This window comes from Musa acuminata, chromosome BXJ1-4, assembly GCF_036884655.1.
Source record: "Musa acuminata AAA Group cultivar baxijiao chromosome BXJ1-4, Cavendish_Baxijiao_AAA, whole genome shotgun sequence".
Taxonomy (NCBI): domain Eukaryota; kingdom Viridiplantae; phylum Streptophyta; class Magnoliopsida; order Zingiberales; family Musaceae; genus Musa; species Musa acuminata.
The window spans coordinates 5393111-5414696 of NC_088330.1; the positions used below are offsets into that span (position 1 = coordinate 5393111).

At 36.0% G+C, this 21586-nt stretch overlaps 1 protein-coding gene and 1 long non-coding RNA gene across 7 annotated transcripts; one reads left to right on the forward strand and one right to left on the reverse strand.

Annotated features, from left to right (window-relative positions):
- Window positions 1-226: 226 nt before the first annotated feature.
- LOC103980795 (uncharacterized) lies at window positions 227-8928 on the reverse strand. Of its 3 annotated transcripts, XR_010498226.1 has the most exons (8): window positions 6132-8928; window positions 4585-6053; window positions 4403-4468; window positions 2656-2757; window positions 2146-2265; window positions 1927-2071; window positions 1119-1524; window positions 227-388 (listed from the first exon to the last, which is right to left on the reverse strand). It is a non-coding gene; the product is annotated as an uncharacterized LOC103980795 (long non-coding RNA). The 3 variants fall into 3 exon arrangements; XR_001977536.2 differs by having other exon boundaries at window positions 4585-8925; XR_671352.3 differs by lacking the exon at window positions 2146-2265 and having other exon boundaries at window positions 4585-8924.
- Window positions 8929-9202: 274 nt separating this feature from the next.
- On the forward strand, window positions 9203-21185 carry LOC135582243 (uncharacterized). Of its 4 annotated transcripts, XR_010498232.1 has the most exons (13): window positions 9203-9385; window positions 10954-11146; window positions 11272-11357; window positions 11949-12033; window positions 13297-13375; window positions 13807-13934; window positions 14068-14154; window positions 14294-14406; window positions 16439-16569; window positions 16703-16816; window positions 18820-19032; window positions 19255-19336; window positions 20947-21185. XR_010498232.1 is itself a non-coding variant. In XM_065160254.1 (11 exons), the coding sequence occupies exons 1-10, from the start codon at window positions 9321-9323 to the stop codon at window positions 16813-16815; spliced, it is 1080 nt and encodes a 359-aa protein (XP_065016326.1). In that variant the 5' UTR covers window positions 9203-9320; the 3' UTR covers window position 16816; window positions 20947-21185. The 4 variants fall into 4 exon arrangements, 2 of the variants coding, with proteins under 2 accessions (XP_065016326.1, XP_065016318.1); XR_010498227.1 differs by lacking the exon at window positions 18820-19032 and having other exon boundaries at window positions 9204-9385; XM_065160254.1 differs by lacking the exons at window positions 18820-19032; window positions 19255-19336.
- Window positions 21186-21586: the final 401 nt, after the last annotated feature.

Below are 21586 nucleotides of genomic sequence, written 5' to 3' on the forward strand. Positions count from 1 at the left end.
GTGATTCTCTTCTCCACTGGGTGACTTAAACCCCATACTTGAATGGCGCCAACAAGATTTTCTAGAACACAAAAAGATTTAGAAGAAAAGCTTAGCGAGTCTGCTCAGTGAACGAAACGAGCGGATTCGGTGTCTCGGCTCGTCGCGGCATCAGTGAGTGCGGTGGTTCAGAAGCTGCCTCGACCAGCGTACAACGGCCGACGCACTCGACCAATAACTGACGTCAAAGGACACGAGGCGGACGATGACACGAAGTACAGAAGAAGTGGCTGAGCCCACCTTTGGGTCGGATCCCGACAGCCTCCATGGAATCCGACGTACCATTCCCATGTAGCTTGAAGCGGGGGACTTGTACGCGTGTGCGTTGCCACTGCAAGTGTTTTCTCCCCTGTAAAGCTCCAAAAAACAAATAAATATCGAATATATTTTATCGTATGAATTGTAAGATGTGGTATGTCAAACACTATGTTTCTCAATTAATTTGCTTCTAATGGTTCCACAAAATTATAATTTACATTCATCTCATCACAAAATAAGAGGAATTGTTGCTACAAACATGAGTGGAAGACGAATAACAAAAGAAAGAAAGATTAGGAAGAGAATTTTTACTATTTAGTAAGGAGGAAAAAAAATACAAACGATAAAAAAAAATTAATGTCCCCTTTTAGTTAACAAAATATTAATAATAATTTGTGAAATGCAGTTACATAAAAGAATTGGATATGAAATGTTGTGATAAGAAACTGGATTAATCATAATTAATTCTCAAACATACTTGATTAATGGAGTTAAGAGATTTAATATTGTTGTTGAGTTATATATATATATATATATATATATATATATATATATATATATATAAAAGAGCTTATGCTGTGTCAGGTGAGTTCGTTAAAAGAATAATAATTAACAATAATTTCAGTACTTATTTATGGATAATTATACAAGTACAAAAGGCTTATGCAAAGTAAGAGTTGCAAAGATCATGCAGTGTTGTTATTTTAGAGTGTGTCCTGTGCTAGAAAACTGTCGCATGTATAAGCAGGGCATATCATAGCCAAAATAATAATAGGCTTCTCCCCTAAACTATTAGGCTTGAATAGGTCTCGACAAATTACCTTTGGATAAGAACTGTTCATGTCCAGCTTCATGCCCCCACCAGCTTCCCTTGATATCGACCCTTCAACCTACAAGATCTACAAGCTTCATGTGTTATATTTTGCTGACAACATCCAGTACTGCATCGAATTAAATTTGAAACAAGCTTTCTCGACAGTATGCTTCATGCTTCTTCAATCAAACCCATTAAAAGACTCTGCTGCAAGTTTATTCAAGAGTATTTTTCTATTATAGATTCTTCAATCAAACGCATCTTGAGAAAGTTGCCATCACAAAGGCATATCACAATAGTGAGCACTCCACTCCACTGTGCTGGAATGGCCATTTCAGTGAGTCATCCATCACTTGAGACTAAAGTTGCATGCCTGCCGCTTGATGATTACTCCATAGTTATTAAACTACACTCTGCAGAAAAGCAAAGAAATCTTATCCTCTTAATGTGATCAACAAAGTTATTTTGCATTACTTCACTTATTTTCCGGCAATTACAGAGTTGCAAGCGCTCAACCAAAAAGCGAACGCAAGTTGCACACTTAACATAAAGATATGTTTTAACTTGAATTTTGCAGGTTTAGGTTTATTAATATTTCTTTTCTTTACTTGGTATTGAGTCAAATATACCCACAGAAGTGACAATTTTCTGCAGGAGAAGACCCTAGAAAATAAGAAAAAGCATCTCAGTCAAACTGGGATGCTTTTCCCACACTTGATCTGTGAATCCGCTTGACAACCTCAAGTGGAGAGAGAGTCTTGAGGATCAAAGCCATTTGTGGTTGAACTAATAAGACATGAGTTTCCAAACCTTACCTCAGCTTTTGATAGACCGGCATTTGGGCAAAGTACCAAACACTGCACCACCAATCCTCTCTGGTGTTTCTTCACTTAACCCACCATATACACTTTGCAAAATTCTTTGAGCTAGAAAAGGTGTTCCACCCAACCTCCACAAGCACTACATCATCAAGAGAAAGATTCAGCCTTTCAAACATCAAAAACATCAAATGATAGTGGTGGGTGGAGCCACACATGTTCCTATTCTGGTCGTTTTCTAGGTGAGGCATCTCAAGTCCACAACCACTCCCCCTCACAATTCCATGCCTGATAAGGGAAGAGCACGGCCTTTCTTTCTCTTGTCAAATAAGTGACCTGCATCACCAAGGTTGGATTGGGTCACTTTCTCTAAAGATGGCCACCAAAGAGACATATCTACAAAGGCAAGATACGCAAAGAGGATGCTAATTATGGTTTTGTGTAGGCTCTCTACAAGCTGTCCCCAGCTCCCAATTGGGCGGGGATCCAAGGTGGGCCCACACTAAGATGGCAGCAGGCCCCACAAAGATAATCCTGGCATCAAGTCCTTGTCTTGTTGTCGAATAAAATAAGGAATTCATATTACGTGGAGCACTTGAAGTGGAAAAGGGACAATTAGGAGGGTCAACATAGAGTTTGAAACTTGGGGGCAGCGGGTGGGTAATGGAGGTTCCCACGAAAAGATGCAGCTTGACATGTTTGAGAACAAGAGAGAAAGAAGCTTACTTCTTTGTGTGCCACATCGCCCAAATGATGCTAAAAGAGTGCAGCTCTCTCACAGCTCTTTTGTGTGATGGATGAAGACCAACTCCTTCACGCCTAATGCCACTGCAAGCAGGATTTGTTTTTTACCTCTTTTCCACCCAGAAAACAAAAGTAACTTGAAGAAATTGTTCCTCAACACTAGAAAACAAGAGAATATAACCATTAAAATGCTAAAAAAATATATTGCCATTTGATTAAGGCTGAAGTAATATAATCCAGCCTATCAATAATGGACACATAATACAAGAAAATTAATGGGCACGTAAAGAAGATCTTATTTTCATAAATACTAGACAATTCTCTTAACAAATTTCTAAATGTGCACACATACTTATAGTTTGTGAACAAATCCCACTAGTTAATAAGTAACGAGGCAAGAAATATCAAGATTAGATCAGATGACGACTGATAGTATGTGAAAGGGTTGTATGCAGGTTTGGAGGAAACTATAAGAAATGAACAGTTGTATTTAATTCTCTGAAACGAACAATATTTGCATTCGTCAGAGAGATTGAAATTTTCCACAAGCAACAAAATATCAGGTTACTGAAATGTACACCCAATGACTTCTTTTTCAACCATGTAGATAAAACACCAAGTGAGACAATTGCAGAGCACAACTGGCTTTCTTTCTCTTTCATCACTAACATAATAACTATCGGAAATATTCATGTGATGATATACTAGGTTGATCCATATCCTAGAAGCCTAAGTTTTTTGGTTGAATTGGTATCTGGCATCATATGACCAAATCTGTAGAACAATTCAATCTTTCCAATCATAGTGGTAAGACTGAAATTGGAACCATTTTTTTTCCTTTGATTTGTCTTTTACATCAGGACTTCCATTTGGGCTATCGAATCTAATATCCTCAAATTTTGCCACTACTAGCATCCCAACTATAATTGATCACAATTTTATTTATTGTAACTAGGAGTGCAGATAATCTCTTTGTTTCAGCAGTTCATTAAGCTGCAATGAACAATGAACAGTACATAAACAGAAAACCATATAAACTCTAGAAAGAACTAATCTCATTCAGTTCAGGTTAGAACATAGCATCTTAATATATTTATATAAAAATGCATTTAGGAACATGGTATGAAGAAAATATGCAAGTATGTTAACAAAGATAGAGGTGGTATTATAGTTGATTTGTCAAACTTCACCATCACTATTTAAAATGAAAGATAAAAAACTAATCAAAAGAACTGCAAGCTAGAACAAGGTAAAAGTTCAGATGCTATCCAGCTCCAAATGGCCAAAAAGAAACTATCTTTAAGTGACATTCTTAAGTTACTTTAACGCAAGGTACTTATATATTTTTTCATGATCTACTTGTTTGTGTCCGCCTGAAATCATGCAACTGTCTACACAACAATAAGAAAATTAAATGTTAATTTATGATGCACCTCGAATTGATATCACCAAAAACCAAAAGTTAATACTTCAAAATATTCTATTTCAAATTGTGTCATTTCTTTTGCTAAAATTTTAGGCATTTTCTTAAGTTTCTCACTGGTATCCTTGTGTGTTATTGAGCACAAAACTCAATAGTATATGCGGCAGGTCTGCAAACTGATCCTCTGGAAGAAGAAGGTTGGTTCATGGTTGTGTGTATATATATAGGGATCCAAAACAATACTGCAGTAAAAGATTGGTATCCATAAACAGCAAATATGTGGGTGAAAGGTTTTAGTTCAGAGACCTGACAAGGTTGGAGATCTTCCAACCTTTGGAAGAAAGCAGCCTCAGAATCTTTCATCATTGCTAACTGCACAAACAAAGATCAAAGCATTAATTATTTTACCAAAGACTTCCACTCCCTTTTTGCATCTATATACCCAGAAATAACAATTCAAAGATGGCGTGATGAACACACCATGTTACCTAGAAATAACAATTCTCCTTCTCCACCTCTCCGTTCAAAGATGGCATGATGAACACACAATTCTCCTTACCTAGAACCAAGGCCACCAGTTGCTTTCTGTTCAAGGCAAAGTGGCTAAGACAATGACAGTGTCAGATGAATTACCTGTGCAGAGTGCAAATCAATAATGGATAAAACATTGGTTGTAATAACTGAAAAGATAACATAATATTTGGGGAACAAGTGCAACAAGTAACACTACTTTATCATTTCTACTGCCAATCTGCTCATTTGCCATCTCTCACCTGACAAGCTATTGATCTCCAAAACTGTTTTCTAATAAAAGAAGAGAAAAAATACCAGAGTGTCACAGACAGTAAGATTGACAGTTCTCTGCCCTGATAGGTGCTACCAAACCCTTCCATGTTCATCTTGCTCCATTTCTATGGTGGCATATAGCAGCAGCCCTTCGATCCATTATTCTCTTCTTGCTTCATGGATCTTCCAAATTCTGGTCAATTAGATTCATATGGTTTGAGTGGGTTCTCTAATTTAGCATAATGTTGACCATTCACCTATTGAGATCTAAGGTAGAGCTAACATCACACAGGGCAAACATATGTAACCTAACAAAAACAAATCAAATAAAAATTCCTCTTCTACTTGTTCAATTTGTATTGCTTTTGTTTATGTTGCGATCTTCACTTCTTTAGAATTAAGTTATAGCCAATCAATTTGCTCATGATTTTCCTTGGTGTTAATCTAGATCACAGAAGTATTTATGAAATACCACTTAAACTCAAAATACAGTTCACCCCAATCGACTTGGCACAAGAATCGGCAACTTTGTATGGCAAAGAGAACAAGTCCTAATGTCCCAACTATTTGATATTTTTAGTTTAACGAAAGATATTACCTTGTATAACTTTATAGTTTAAATATAACTTTGTATGTCCGAACTTGGATCTTTTTCCATTATTGGGCTTTATACAAGGTGATATCTTTTGTTAAACTAAGAGTATTTAAAAATTTGTTTATAGTTTCTAGGAAATTTTTTTTATCTCCCTCTACCTCTCCTCACAGAACTAGTACTATTTGTCTCAACTGTTCTTTTAGAATATTACAAGGCTTCTTAAAATATGTTGTACCATCTTAAAAGTTAAAACAATTCTTTCTCATCTTATTTACATTCCACATACCTTCATATGGCAAAAAAAATCATTAAACAAAAATCTCTAAAAAAAGATTGACCATGCCAAAAGATATTGTAGAGACTATTTCAAACTAAATGACTATTATGATCAACACTAGAATTGTTATCTTAATGTTCCACGCAACATGGGCTGCTATACGATGGAGTGCCCAATGAACTCAGAACCTACCACCACAATTGACATAAAATATCAAGCCTATCTTAATGATAGCAAGTCTTAAGGAACTTGAAGCATCACCACAATTAAAGAATTCACCCTTGGCCATCATCTACAATCTGAAAATGATAAAAATGCACCATCCATGAGAAAACTAGCATGAATTTAGTAAATACAAGTGTTCGCTTGGAGATTACCGCTGTTAAATAATTCACCCTTGATCGCAATCTAAAATAAAAATGATACAAATGCACATCTTCACCTTCACAAGAAAAAACCAGCATGAATTCAGTAAAGACCAGTGTTCACATTATTGTGACAATTCTATACATGCTGCAAACTACCTTAAGCAAGATTTCAGCCAGCAATCTGCTGCAGAAAGAATTGAACAGTTTGTCAATTGGTAGACCCTATTCCTACTACCTAAAATTTGAAGATCTTGTCAAATTTCATGCAAAGTTTGTCAGTTTGTCTCCTCACAACACAAGTCAGGCCATGCAGCAGATTAGAGAGGTGCTCTTATAATCTTCAGGTTCTTTTATGCAAAAAAGGAAGCCTTGAAAGCAATTAAATTCTCATCAGCATGCCTTGTGTCTCTACATACTGTTACATTGTGAACATATAGAACTTAAGTTTTCATTCTTCGATTATGGTTCAACAAAGATGCCAATGGCAAGGATTTCCAGATGGATCTCTTTGTCTTGTTATCATATAGGGATGTGTTGGTGGATGCTCAACGAGTCTAGCACCCCTAATTGGATTCTAATTGGATAGGCATATGCTAGGTTCTCACAAAATTTTTCTTTTTCCTTTTTGTTTTGGTTGGTGAGGGTTTGTGCTATGATTTCCTTCTATCTAGAGATCATAGATTGTGGCTCTAAATCAACCATGTATCTTCTCAGATTGAATCAATATTTTGCGTGTGGTCTCCTGCCCTAATGGCATAGTCTTGCTTCCGATCTTATAGAAACTCACTATGTCCTTCCAAGTCTTACCAGTTTCAAGACAAATAAAAAACAAGTGGTCAACATTTTCAGCATCTTTATTAAGCACAGACAGAACACTGCATCAAACATCTATTTGGGATCAGCAATTATTTCCCTCATACAGCTCATCAAGGCACAGAAGCAACCTTTGAAATTCTTGTTAAGCCAAACAACCTTAGACCACCAGCCAATACTTACCTTTTCTTTTATAGAATACAAAGCCTCTTTTAAAATAAAAAAACTTTCCTCCATTATGTAACCAGATCATTTTATTGTCCATGTACTGAATTCTCACTGCTTTAGTCTCTTACCAGATCACTTCAGTAACTTAACTAACAACTGTATGTAAAAACCACTTGCCATTGACAATTATGTCTGATGCTTAGCATGTTCAGGAACTTGTGAATCTGATGCCCTTTTCACCAAGTCATGCATTATATTTTACTAAGTTATGCATTATACTTCCTCTAAGCAGCCAGTTATCATAATACTATAAACCATTCAAGGGTAACTGTGAGAAGGCTCTATATCACAGGATAAAAGAAAAAAAAACCAAGAATAGAAGTTACAATGTGCAAAAAGCATAAATATCAAAAAGGTATAGACTGCAGAAGAGAAGGACTAGAAAATCTGTTTGTCCCATGATAAAGCAATATACAGACACAAATTCCTTAGAGACGAGTGGCAACTCAGAGTTTCACAGTGCAACCTATGACACCATCACTAACCTGCAACAAAAGTTACTAGAAATGTTTGATGCTAAAGCATCTTATCTCTAGTTTTCTAACCAAAGCAAATACCAAACACCAAAATGCCTTAAGAAAAGGCTTTCATTTTATGCCTCTGGAATCCAAAGCTAATTTGAAAAAGAGACAACCTAGGAAAGCATATCATGCTAACTGTAACATATTATCATATTATTTAATCGGTGTTTTCTTACAAACATAAAATTATATTGATGACATTAAAGATCCACACTGGTCATGACAATATGATATGGCACTAAATTGTTTACTTACCTAGATTGGTCATAGCAAAATTTTTTCTGATGTAGCGGCATCATCCTTAATCATCCCTTTCGCTTCCTATCAACTCACATGTTCCTGACCTAACTACTTATGGTACACGTTATTCTCTAACAAAAGATTATTCATAAAAAAAAAATAATAATTCAACAATTATATTAAACACAGAAGCACTGGAAAAGAGCAAATCATGTAGTTATGATGACAGAAGCATGAGTCCCCATAGCTAGACACATTCATGCCTAGGAAGAGTTATATCCATCTTTGTGTAATTTTTGACAAGGCCATAACTTTCTCCAATTTCAGTAACTGTAACATGTAATTCCAGTTTCCTATTCCATGTTCTGCCTTTCATGCTCCCTTGTCAATTACAAACGCAGTAAAAATCATGATCCAAATACAAAATATAGGCAAGAACGATCACAGAAACAAGTAGATTTTTGCCCACCATCAAATGATCAGAAACCAAAGGACCTTCCGCTCAAACACACCGAGAAGACAGGGCAAGGCAATGAATGGAAGAGAAGATTACAAACTCGTAAGCGGTCCCGATCTCGTGATCGGACGAATCTCTCGGCACGCACGGTAGATCTGGATCGACGGATGGCGCCGAAGGAACCTCCATCCTCTCGACGCCACCCTCGCAACCTTTCACTCTCTCCTCCCTCGCTCCAAAACCAATCCAACGAACCCCACAGTAAAATGAAAATTCCTATCATTCGATTTCGATTTTTCCGTATACTGACTTACCAAAATCTCTTGTGAAAGATCAAACAACATCTTTCTTCTTTCCTTTTCCTAATGTAATCAATCTACCACATTAATCTTGAGCCTCGATGAAAACTTTGCACCAAATCAAGCAGAAATCATTATTCATATTCAAATCTCAAAGCTCAGGAACGAGGATTGTGATAAGAACAAGCCACGCAGATCAGCAGTGATCATCAATTTGAACGCATTCAATCACTGTGATTACTTGCTCGGGGAAATAAGTCGTAATTGCATGGTTTAAGTTCACTCGGTCACGGGTTCTCTTGCAGATGGACGTGGTTGAACGAATCCATTTGAGAGACGTCACTGGACATCTTTCTCAGTCAAATTGGCTTGATTCGCGACCTACAACCCGTTTAGGAAAGCAATCGGGTGTGGACCCGATAGACGCTCCAGTGTCAATCTTTTCACGCGCGTGAGTGCGATGAGACTTATAACCCGTTTAGGGAGACAACCGGGTTTGAACCCGAAGAAGGCTAAAAAATTTTCACGCGAGACCGGTCGCACCACCTCGTCCCTCTTCGCCAACCGGAGCGAGTCCTCCAATTCTTCGTCTCGAATAGATCCCTCGGCTAAACAGAACGCGACGCCCCCAGATCTCACGATGATGTCCCCAAAACCTCCCATGTCCGATGCCCGAGCTGCTCGCTCGACGTCTTCCAGTTCCAGGTGATTCTCTCTCTCGCTCGCCCTTGTCTCGGTGCTTTTAGGGTAGTGAAGCCGATCGATTTCTCTTATTCCTTCTGGGTTTGAGTGTGGGAGCATTAATCTTGGAAAACCCTAACGGGGGAATCTCTGATGGGGTTCGGTCTTCGTTTTTTATTTGACTTGAACCCACGAATACGATGACTTAGTAGGCGCGGAAGGAAAAGCAAATGAGACCTACATGCATTCTTGGTATTGGATATTGCATGTCGTGGGAGTTTCAGATTTGTAGGATTTCTGCAATTAGAAAAAAGTAGAACAGCTTGTGGGAATTGACAGAAAATTCATAAATCAACGGCACATAAGTAACATCACATAGTCAAACTGTCCTTCTGCAGGGCACCACAGAGGCCCTTGTTGTTGTTGGCGCTTGCAGTTGACATAATAACACCATATTTTGGACTTTGGAGTGACGTTAGGTGCAGAACAATGCCACTTGTTTTCGCTTCTCTTGCATCTAGAGATGCTGATTCTATAAATTTCGTAGAATGTGATTGTGCAATGTTATTAGAAGATATCTAGTTCTGCACACATTTAGCTGCAGCTGTGAATACTACCAGCCGAACTTATTCTTTGTGGGAATTGATGTCCAAGATTTTGCTATTTGAAATTAATCTGTATAGTGTGGTAACAGGGGCTTTGCACGCAAGCAGGTGAAGGGAGCTGCAGAACCCATTGGAAGTGCGACACATGAGCTTCTGTTTTGATGGACATCTCTTAGTAGCATGGTCCAAATGATTGAGTTTGATGTTGGTATTAACTGTGGATCATAATTGGATTATTCAGATTAACAAAATGTTATCAGTCTATTGGATTGGATGCTTGAGATCAACCCCATTGGCATCAATGTAGGCCCAACTATATCAGTAAGAGTTGGTGGGTTTTACAAGAAGCCCAAGACTAGCCTATAGACCTATCTTGACTGACACTTCTGGTGATTTATTAGCACCAAAAATATCAGGGGTTGATGTTAGCTCAAGCTGATTTATATTTTGATCTGTTGGTCAGTTGTTAAAAACACTCAGTACATGGTTGGTCAATTTGAACAACTAATTAGGAAAGAAGAAGTTGTAAGTTTAGCCTCTAACAGAAGTCATAGTAAGTTTGGCAAACCAGTCTGCTAGCGCGTCAGCCTCTTAGAAAATATGTTTCTTATTTTGTCTGTACATGAAAAATATGATACTGATAGTCCAAGGAACTTAACATTTAATTTGCCCATGATGGAGATCAAATTCATACCAATTCAGTTTGAATATGGTTTATGTGGTGATATTTATTATTTTATATGAGATAATGGTTTTTGCCTTTCTGTAGACGTCATAGTAAGCTTTTTTGTGTCTACTTTTCTTTATCCATTTTCAGCACTGTGTTCTGTAAAATTGTTCCTGTGGGAGATTCTAAGCTCCTCTAATATTGTCATGGTGAGCCCTTACAGTTGTTCTATCTGGTTTGCTAATGATATTCTCTGTTCATAGATAAACTTGGTTTAACTAGCAATAAAACATGTGTTAATTTTCACATTGCTCTTGTAGGCACACTCCCTTGCAGATAATACATGTTATTGGGAACTTTATGAGAATATGGTCTGTTTACTCCTTGTATCACTATCTATCGCATCAAGGAGATAGTGTAGTAGCTTTTATTTTCAGTTGCTTGGTTCCAGCTTCTATTATTTTCCTGGTGCTGCAAAAGCCTTGGAAAGGGAGGCCTTTACCCAATTCACAGGTGACCTAAGATCTTTTTGCTCTTTATAGTTTATATAAATAAAAGACTAGCCATTTCTGTAATTTTTTGCAATTTGCAACCATCTGTTACATTTTATTCATCTTCTGAAGTCAGCATTCTTTCAGATAATACCGACTGTCATTAATGGAGGAATAATGGCATTATATTTCATATTATGGGGAAAAGGAGTTTTATCATGTGGACCACTAATGTAAGTTGTGCTTCTACACATTTGAGATTTAGATTGAACTTTTCTTTTGTGGTATTATTGGCAATAACTGACTGAAACACAAGAAAAAAGGTTATCTAGGCACAGTATTGAGATAAAAAGGTCCTCTCCCTTCTCTTTGCCTTATAAAGCTTAAGCAAATGGACTTCTAATTCCTCAAATTGGACAAGATGGACTTGTTTCCTATATTGGATGAAATTAATATTTATGTCTTTAAATTGGAGTCAACTTATTGTTAAACTGGGGGTAGATGCTTGTTTATAGATGACCAAGTGATGTTAGAAACAGAATATACTAGTTGAAATTGGACTCCCAACTTACCCATAATGAGTGTTATGTTATGCTTTAGCTTAAAAAAAGGGTTTTGAGACTTTAATCTGACTATTTTCTTGATGTAAATAAAATTTTAACTAGTCTACATATAGAAAATTTGAATAAAGTAAAAAACCACATGAGACAAGTAAGGCACTTACCATTTTTGTATTTGTACTGGTAATATAAAGCATGCTCATTTTGCAATTGGAAATTTATGCTGAGTTCTTACTGCTCATTATTCTTCTTTTGCAACTTCAGTGCTCTACTGGCCGAGTATGCAGGTGCTGTTCTTGGGGTCTTATCTGCAGCATTATATGGACGGCAAGTCCATATTTGGAAAAAGGTTTGTTGTCTTTCTTGGTATTCAGTAATGCATCTATTAAATTTTCAATGATGAATTTTTTGGAACTGTAATATATTATTTCATCACTTGGTGCACATAGGCATGTGCAGGAGCAAGACCAGTTGTCAAATTTAGCACCTAATGTTTGTGAGCTAAGAGCCAATCTAATTTTAAGATGACAATGAAAGGCTATAAGATAGGATATACACCATCTAATTTGTGCTTCTCAGCCTTCTCTAGGTCGACGAAGAAAAAGTCAAAACTTCTCATATATATAGAGTGCCACTGATGCCAACAGTCCTAACTTAAGTCTAGTAAGAACTTACTCTAGAATCCTCTACCAATTTATAAATGATAAACTGAAATAACTTCAAAATTCCCTGCCAGAATGGCCTATGGATACTTCCAAACTGCTGTCCCTGCTGTATATGTGCTGACCAGTTCCCTGTCAATGGCTTCATGGGGTTGCTTGGGAGCCCTTAAGATTGAGCTGGGTATTTACTTCCAAGTTGGCTAGCCTGCTTGATCAGAAATCACAGGCTTGCAGTCCCGCATTGGGTGTTTTATTCTGTCTACTACCTCTGTCCTGATGCTCTTTCGGACCTCAGTCAAGTCCTAATTGATCTAGGATTGCTGTTCTTACTTTTGTGGTGTCCTCGAGTCTAATTCGAGTGGTTTTTGTTGACTTGAGTTCACTCCTAATGCAAGTTGTAGGATGCTGGATTGGAAAGGATACCTTTCCTATTGTATCTTGGAGCTCTCTGTTCTTATTGTGCCTCATCTACTCCTGATCAATTTGGGGCTAATATTATTCATGCCGAGGCTGACACTTGTTGTCCAATGCTTCCCTAGTAACCAGCCTTGCTGACAATGAGGCCAGCCGCCCTTAACAGCATCAATAGACCCCTGATATGGCTGGCTATGCCCTGGGTTTGGCCGGTCTGATTTAGGTTTGAGTCAGGTTCTGGATTAAATCTAATTTTTCTTCCCCACAATGCTGCAAGTCACCTGCTTATTCATCATGCTGTTGACATTTTCTGTTTATGTTTTAGCAAGATGTATTTACATTCCATACATCATTTGCTATCACAGTAAAGTCAATATAATAACACAAAAAATTCTCATGGGCCTTTTTCTGAGAGATTAACTTGCAAAACATAATCCTTGTTTCTTAGGCTGCTTGATCTGCCTTTTGCAACATTTTGCAAGAATGTAATACAAAAATTGAGGTATTGTCTGCTATTGACGATTTTTTTTGCCTAGGTGGGTGGACTCATTGCAATGCTAGCTTCCTACTACTTCTTGTCAAAAGGATGGGCTACAAGAACAAACTCACCATTTTGTATCCTTTACAAACTAAAAATTATACCTCAGTCTGCAATTTCTTCTCTATAATTATGCTTAAGTTACAATGGCATATATATATACATACATATATATATATATATATATATATGTATGTATATATATATATATATATATGTATGTATATATATATGTATATATGTATGTATATATATATGTATATATGTATGTATATATATATGTATATATGTATGTATATATATATGTATATATGTATGTATATATATATATATATATGTATGTATATATATATATATATACATACATATATATATATATATACATACATATATACATATATATATACATACATACATACATACATACATATATATATATATATTCATTTTCATAGAAGTTTGATAAGCTAGTAATAAGAGGTACTTGACTTGTTAACGCTGCTTATAGATAGCTTTGGCAAAGAACCACTCGTGCAAGCAAAACAATCTTTAGGATTTAAAGAAATGGCAGTACCCATTTCTGCTGGAATTTTATCGGCTTTGAGACGGGTGATTGCTCGCCGTGTGTCACTCAAGGTATTATTATCTCTTATGGAAAAACTTCTGTACAATCTTTGAGGTAGAAATTGAATGTCCCCTATTAAATTGTGGATGTGAAACAAAAGTTAGACATTTATAATAACTAACCCCTGTAGATTATTTCTTCTAGAATCAACTTAAAAGGCGACTTCATGCAATATGTATTGCTTCTGCGACATGCTTTCTTTTTCCTCTTGCCATGTGGGACACAATCTTAGTAAGTGCAGTTTATGAAATTGTTTTTTATATGTAATTAAAAGTTGAGAAATATTATTTTGCTGTGTTACTTTCCAGTAGTCTTAAAGTTGTCTGTTTATCTAGTTTATTCATGTGTGCTGGTAATTGATTGACTGCAGGGATCAACATCTGATAGCATTGTTAAGTTTCAGCTTCCAAGTTGGGCATACTTGAGTACTGTCTTCTTTGGAATCATCTTTGTATTCTATGCCGACAACATTGCAGAAGAAAGGTTCATTGTTAACAAAATCACCATACTATTTTTTAATTACTTCAACACAATCTCTATAGAACTATTTAACTTCTATCATTATGGTTCATTGTTTGCATATCTTATATCCTTTTAGCATTTGCAATGTTGAAACAGTTTATTTAGGTGACATGGTGGAAATGTGAATTTCTAAGCCATGTATTTTTTTTTGTGGATTGTCAAAATTGTGATCTGAACCATTGGATAGTATGATTCTACGGCCTGGATCAACTCCAGAGAGTCAGTTCAGAACCAGTTTGCATAGTAGAGTTGGGTCAACCCAGAAAAAAATGGTCAACTCCTACTAGTTGACCCACGTTTGCCAAGTCAACTCAAGACCATACATAAAAACCAATTCAAGTCAACTCAACCCTAATGGACGCTAACCATAGTTGAGAGCCTTTTCCATCTCTGCTGAGCTCAATATCAACTTATTGACTCATGCTGACAAAGGTGATATTCTTAAAGAGATATGACATATGTTGTATGGGACATTATCATTGTCTGTGGAGAGGCAGTTGTAAAATTTGCACGCCGAAAAGAGGTGTGGTGGTTCGCCTCTAAGGCATTGCTGCCATTGGCAGATACAAGCAGAGTGGTGGCAGTGATGCCGGAGGCTTGGTGAAAAGGGATTGAGGAAGATGGGAAAGGTTTGGGGCATGAGTATTCAGTAGGGTTTTGTGGGTGTGTGTAACTTACTAATGCTACTGCCTTGGTTCTAGGTATTTGAATTTTTAAATATTTGTGTTTCTTTGGTCTTTGGCCTATAACGAAAAGACCATTTCTTCTTAAACCATGTGGTTCTCATGGTTCATGTAAAATTGATGGTTCTTCCATGGTAAGAAGCACATCTTATTCTAACTGGAACTGGACTGGAGGGGGTCCAGCTTCTGTTTCTTGCAGTTGAACTGGCTTGTGTAGTCTGGTTGTCATAGCTATAAACAATATCAAACTGAAAGTATAAAATATAAATCCTGGTTTGATTTCGTAAATTAAATCAAGTATAGCAGTTATATTTATTGTCGAAAGTTGTGAGACCAGCTAATATTTTAGGCTTATTCAACTATACATCCTTTATCTGACTAAGTAGACATGTTTGTGTACTGTTGAAAACTGAAATTAGAAGTATAGAACAGTTTGTTAGGCAACATGGTTATAACTCATAAGCACGGATAAAAATGGTGATATTGGCCATAGACAAAGCTTGAGAGAATTGGCTGACTAAGCAAACAAATTTTATCATTTTAATTGGTTGTTAGTTATTTTAAGTTGCTATCTCTTACATATGCAGCTTTGTGTCTTTTTATGGAACTTTGTGATCCTTAGGTTTTTATGACAATCATTGAATGATTGTCATAAGATACCATGATGCTGTTACACTAGATATTGCTGAAATCCTCCAAGGAACTTTCTGAGCATTGAAGCCAAGTTTCTTTAACGATGAGATCTCTTTAAATGTGACTACATTGCTATGTTATATGCATCTTTATAACCATAAGGTGATTACTCATGTATATGTCTAAGAATTAGAATAGAACTGGGAATGACATGCTTGGAACTGAGTTGAACTAGTTTGACATTGTAGAAAAAAATTTGTGGTGCCATGATCAGTTCCCAATATAAATGTATATCACCTGACATTTAACATGATGTCTGTTGAATATATTTGAATGGTTAATAGTGGAGCAATAATATCAGAAAGGATGCATCTCTTGCCATTTATATATAAACTTTATTATCGATTATCCTTTCTCACTGATCTTTTTTAGATATGTTTTTCTTGTCTTATGTTCTTCGGAGGCCTAACCACCTGACATTCTAACATGATGTCTGTCGAATATATTTGAATGGTTAATAGTGGAGCAATAATATCAGAAAGAATGTATTTCTTGCCATTTATATATAAACTTTGTTATCGGTTACCCTTTCTCCCTGATCTTGCTTAGGTATGTTTTTCTTGTCTTATGTTCTTTTGAAGTCTAGTTGGATTTACTTGAGGTTTAATCTTTGGCAGATTGCATCTTGTTTTCTCTTCTCCACGGCATCTCATGATTTCAGGAGGGTCTATCATCCTTATGGAGATCTTATACCAAATGGATTTTTCCCTAATAGGTTTTGTGACTTGCTCTTTAATATTGGGATTTGGTATGTTTCTGTTTCCTATTTTGCTGCATGTTCTATTTTCCAGAATGTTTGTGGAGTATCATGGATAGTATTTTTTTGATCTTGATCATACTATACTATGGTTTTGATCTTGATCATACTATATTCTCACTAGGTATTTTTGAAGCAACCTCTTTGGGAAGATCAAGAAGAGGTCCTTTAGAATCTCAAGATGCTTCAGAGGAGGCTTTTCAGAACCAACTGCAGATGTCTTCACTTCCTAGCTGATGTATGTACTTCTACCTGCTTTATATGATTAATGTTAATCCACAAAGCATTTACCAATTTATATACTTACCTCATGCTGTTACATCATCTAAATCTATTTTGCTTATAAGAAAATGGTCATCCTTTGACATACCTAAAATTGTATCATGGAATATAAATTTTATTGTTATTTGGAAGAGTTGTTGGAGAATAGTCTAAAGAAAAGTTTGCTCTGGAGAACATGTATGCTTATCCACCTTCCTATTCTTTGTAACTTTGGAATTTTCCTTTCTTGATTTGTTTCTTCAGTTTTATATTGATATCATGATAGTCTCATATGCTGTACTACTCTACTTCAGTATGTCCATGATATTTATAAAATATTGTGACTTCTAATGGTGCTCTTTGATTTCAACCAGTAGATTGATCTATTATAAGCTAAATTGTATGTGATAAGGATGACATATTGAGTTGAGTAGGTAGCACAATATTCAGAAATGGTTATCTGTTAAAATACTTGGAATGGCTTCCGGAAATAAGATTCAGAAAAATTAGAATTTCAATTGTTTCTAAAGTTATAAGCCACTCAAAATCATATTGATCTCTTTTTGTCATATAGGTAATTGGCATAAGTTGCACAACAGTTAGCATGGAATGGTTTACATTTGTTAAGAGAATTTTTGATGTCCTAAAGCTAGACATGTCAGCTCTATTGAAGAGACAAAAAAGTGCACTAGTTTGGTAATTTGGCAAAGTCTTATTGGCTTCGCATGTTTGAGCATGTTGCTGATCGATTTGGTATAGTGGAATATACTGCAATTTGTTTGAGTATCATATTTTTTTTTATCCTAAAAAAATCACACAAATAGTAATGAGGCATATAGAAGGACAGAGTAGTGATATAGCTGAATTCAATATATGTCTCGTTACTTGGTATGTTAACATCCTTCAACATGTTAAAATTCAGTTTTTCTTGTACATAAATTTAAAATCTATTATATTTATATTTACTTGAATGTAAAGGTGCATTGATGCAGTAGATATACGTACTTAAATGCATTTTGTCAAATTATAGCATGAGACCTATACTTGTACAAGACAAAGCCAGCAACCAAAATGAATCACAATTGACTCTATGGTATTCCAAACTCAATTTTTTATCAAAAAATAAGGAATTTGAATGAGTTATTGAATACTGAAAAGGGAGATCCCCAGTGTATAAGGCTTCCACCAACATGGCATTTGAGAAAAGGTTAATGTTATGCAACCTTACCTCCACTAGCAGTGAGGCCATTTCTGTGACTTTAAACCTCGGTCAACCATATTCATAAAGAAGCTGCGACACCAAGATCTACCCTTTTTTGAGAAAATTTTGAATTATTAACTTCAGACTGATCTACCTATATACAGAAATATCTATATTTACAGGACTAATGCTGCATATATCGATTTTTCCTAGACCTTAAGTTGACAGAGCCTTGTGCACTAGGTTCGCCTTTTTCATTTGATCCACTCAAGTTTAGTAAGACTAAATGTTCAGGCCATCCAGCAAATTAGCTTGGATTTTCATATCCAAGGTCTTGACTCCCATGTTTCTGGCTCAGACCTAACCTTTAGATGAGCTGGTCCATGGGTGGCTTGAGCAAAGGCTTTGGAAGAATGGGCAAGCCTATGAATATTTTCAAGTGTACAATCGACATGGAGGGAGTCCATAGAGGAGGTGAGTAAATGCTCTCAAAGAGTGATTGGTGGTGGGGATAAGCAATGTGTGTCGTCTCCCTTGTATCAACATCAATTATTCAACTTGGTAGCCTTGTGAACAGGTATCATTCGCTCATGTTTAATAACAGTAGCTATATGTCATGATAAGACAAAATCTGATTGGGACAAATGGACAAACAGTGAGTGATGCATACCTGAAAGCATTCCTATGCTTGTAAGAGTACTGAGAATTGTTTTCCTTATCCTTGTTCTGTTCTTAAAAATAGATCAAACTAAAAGTTTCATCTGCCATGGATATCACAGCACAGTAATCCTTGATGCCACATGCACTAGAAGGCAGGGATTGGTCCAATGCCACTCCGTTACAAAGTCGCTGTCTCTTGCACCTGGAAATTCACACTGGGAATTACTCATCCCTTTTCCAGCTGGTGCAAATTTATGTATCAGCATGCACTTAATTGTCTCGCTAGGGAAGTTAGTCGACTGGAACAAGTTCCACTGACATCACCAAATTTGGTAATCCTTCAGCTATTATATCAAATTTGCAGGTTATGCAATATCTATGATATCCTTGCATTTCCATTTAGGGAAAACACTATCCCAAATGGTTTGTAGAACTAATTGATCATTTGTATTTTTTAAATAAATTATGTAAGACATCTAATATTCTATGAATTCATTTCAATAGCTTCTTTAAGTAAACTACATTGTATTAACAATAACTTCCTTTTCTTGTAGGATTTATTTTCATAGCTGTTCTGTCATTATCATATCAATTTGAATTTGGTGGCGAAGTTGATGCATAATTTTCTTTCCTGAGGTACAAGCAGAAGTACATAGCATATGTAAACATCAGTATATGATAATTAATGGGCATGTGAAAGCAATCATTTTTGTTCCATTTTAGCTGGTGCCATTTTTGGAGATGATTGAGCAGTTAATTTTATTAATTTTCCTATTGACACTACTGATGGGACTGAATACATATATTTATAACAAGAAATATAGCCGCAACAGCAACTTCCATTTAATTGCATCGAACATGAACCATATCCATTAGACATTTATTAATAATATAATTTCAATTTGAGCACAGTACCTTGAATTGAAATTCATATTTTTTCATCTATGTTATGCAAATTTCACTTGTAAGGGTCTGGTTGATTCTATAACTGGGTATCGTGCGTACCTGGGAACTGCATGAGCATTTTGTGGTTTTGTTTTGCTGTCTGTTTACGTATATCTAATTCATACTTATGGAACCAAGCTACAGTCCAAAATGTAATGGCCAAACCTATGGTCGAAGCTTCTAGGAGTGAAAGATGCAGAAATTGGTGCTGTTTAATCTTTATCATTCATAAAATTATTGTGCCAGTTATGTTTGATACTACATTTCTGTTAGCAGCTTGGTTTTCTGCTTTGGGATTCAGAGTACTGAGATGAAAACATATTTTGTTTTGATTGGTGTTCAACTGTAAATTCATTTGACCGCCTATACAAACTGCTTCATAGAAGTCCTCAACCTTAGGTGTGGAATGATATCCAGGCAGCAGCACATGTAGTATAGTTTGAATATTCAATCATCTCTCTGCTAATGATGCAGCCATATGTGGTGATTATATAGCATTAAAAGTTGCTTCCTGCAGGATTCTTTGTTTAGTTACCTTATTGTCATTGCTTCTTATATTGTCATTATTGTTATAATACATGAACCATGATGATGTAATATTATCATATATACAATCACTTGTACTTCTTTCTCATTGCACCTTTATTATTTTTTGCATTATGTTATAGCACATGGGTCATGATTGGAGTAACTAGACCTCTTGAATTTTCATGTATCTGCATTTCATCTTAGATATCCTTAATTAGATTATTAAATTACTGTAACATCATCCCATAAGAAATTCTCGATTTACCGACAGTTATTTACCCATTTATTACTCAAATCAGAGTGTGTCTTTCTTATCCGACACTTGATGGTGCATTGTTCTGTATGTAGTTACAAGTTTTATGATTGCAACTTGTGTGGATTATATGGATATGCATTATATGAAGTGTGCTGTTGCTGCTATTGGGATATTGTCCACTGACATTGGAAACCACCTAAAGATGCATCAATTGAACCAGAAAATAAACCTACCTAATATTTTCTAATGCTGTATTCCATAGAGAATTTGAGGAAGCTACCTACCAGTCTGCTATGTTTCATCTTTTAGACATAACAAAACTATTCTTTCTGAATTAGTCTTCTTCATTTGGTAATACACATTTCCCTTTTATTTTGCTTTCACTGTACCCATTTTACTCGTATGTATTTGCAGGATTCTTGAATGTTCATTTTGCTTTATTGTTTCTATTGTAACCATGATATTTTTGTATTATTACTTTATTTATGAACTAATATGGTATTACCGTGGCGTGCAGTTATATACAGAAGATTCATTACGCCTCACCGTAAATTTTCTCAACCAGTTACCGAGATAGTCAAGTACAGAGCAGTGCATATGATTTTGCTCAAAACTGAATTTTCATCTGTGCGAAATGAACTCATGATTACCATAGTTTTAGGATATTGATTAGAGCAATTGTTACTATTCTTATGTACAATTACTGCCCTGTAAAAATCTTGGGCTTTATACTGCAAAAGAGCACTTGCATGTTCACGTCTTGCTTCTTTCTTGTATTGTTGTGGCGTGTTGGAAGATAAACCAATTGGTTTCATTCACTCTTGGAATTATGCATCTGTCTCATTTTTAATAATACAGTTGTGGATTGCTGAGATAAATTCTACCTTCAAATAGACGGATGCTTGCTGGAGTTATTAAAAGCCCCGTAGGGAGTGCCCAGGCATGCAAAGGGAGGGGGAGAAGTGGAATTGAAGCCAATTAAGACTAAAAGAAGTTTGCTGGAGAAGTGGAACCCTGTTTGCTTTGACCTTAATATTGAAGTCAATTGAGACAAATAAGTTTGCTGGGTTTTCCTTATAATTTCTTAGAATAGCGTTCGCTGATAAAGGATTCTGCAACATCTTAATGTCACGTAGCTTCCATATCCTGTGTTCCAT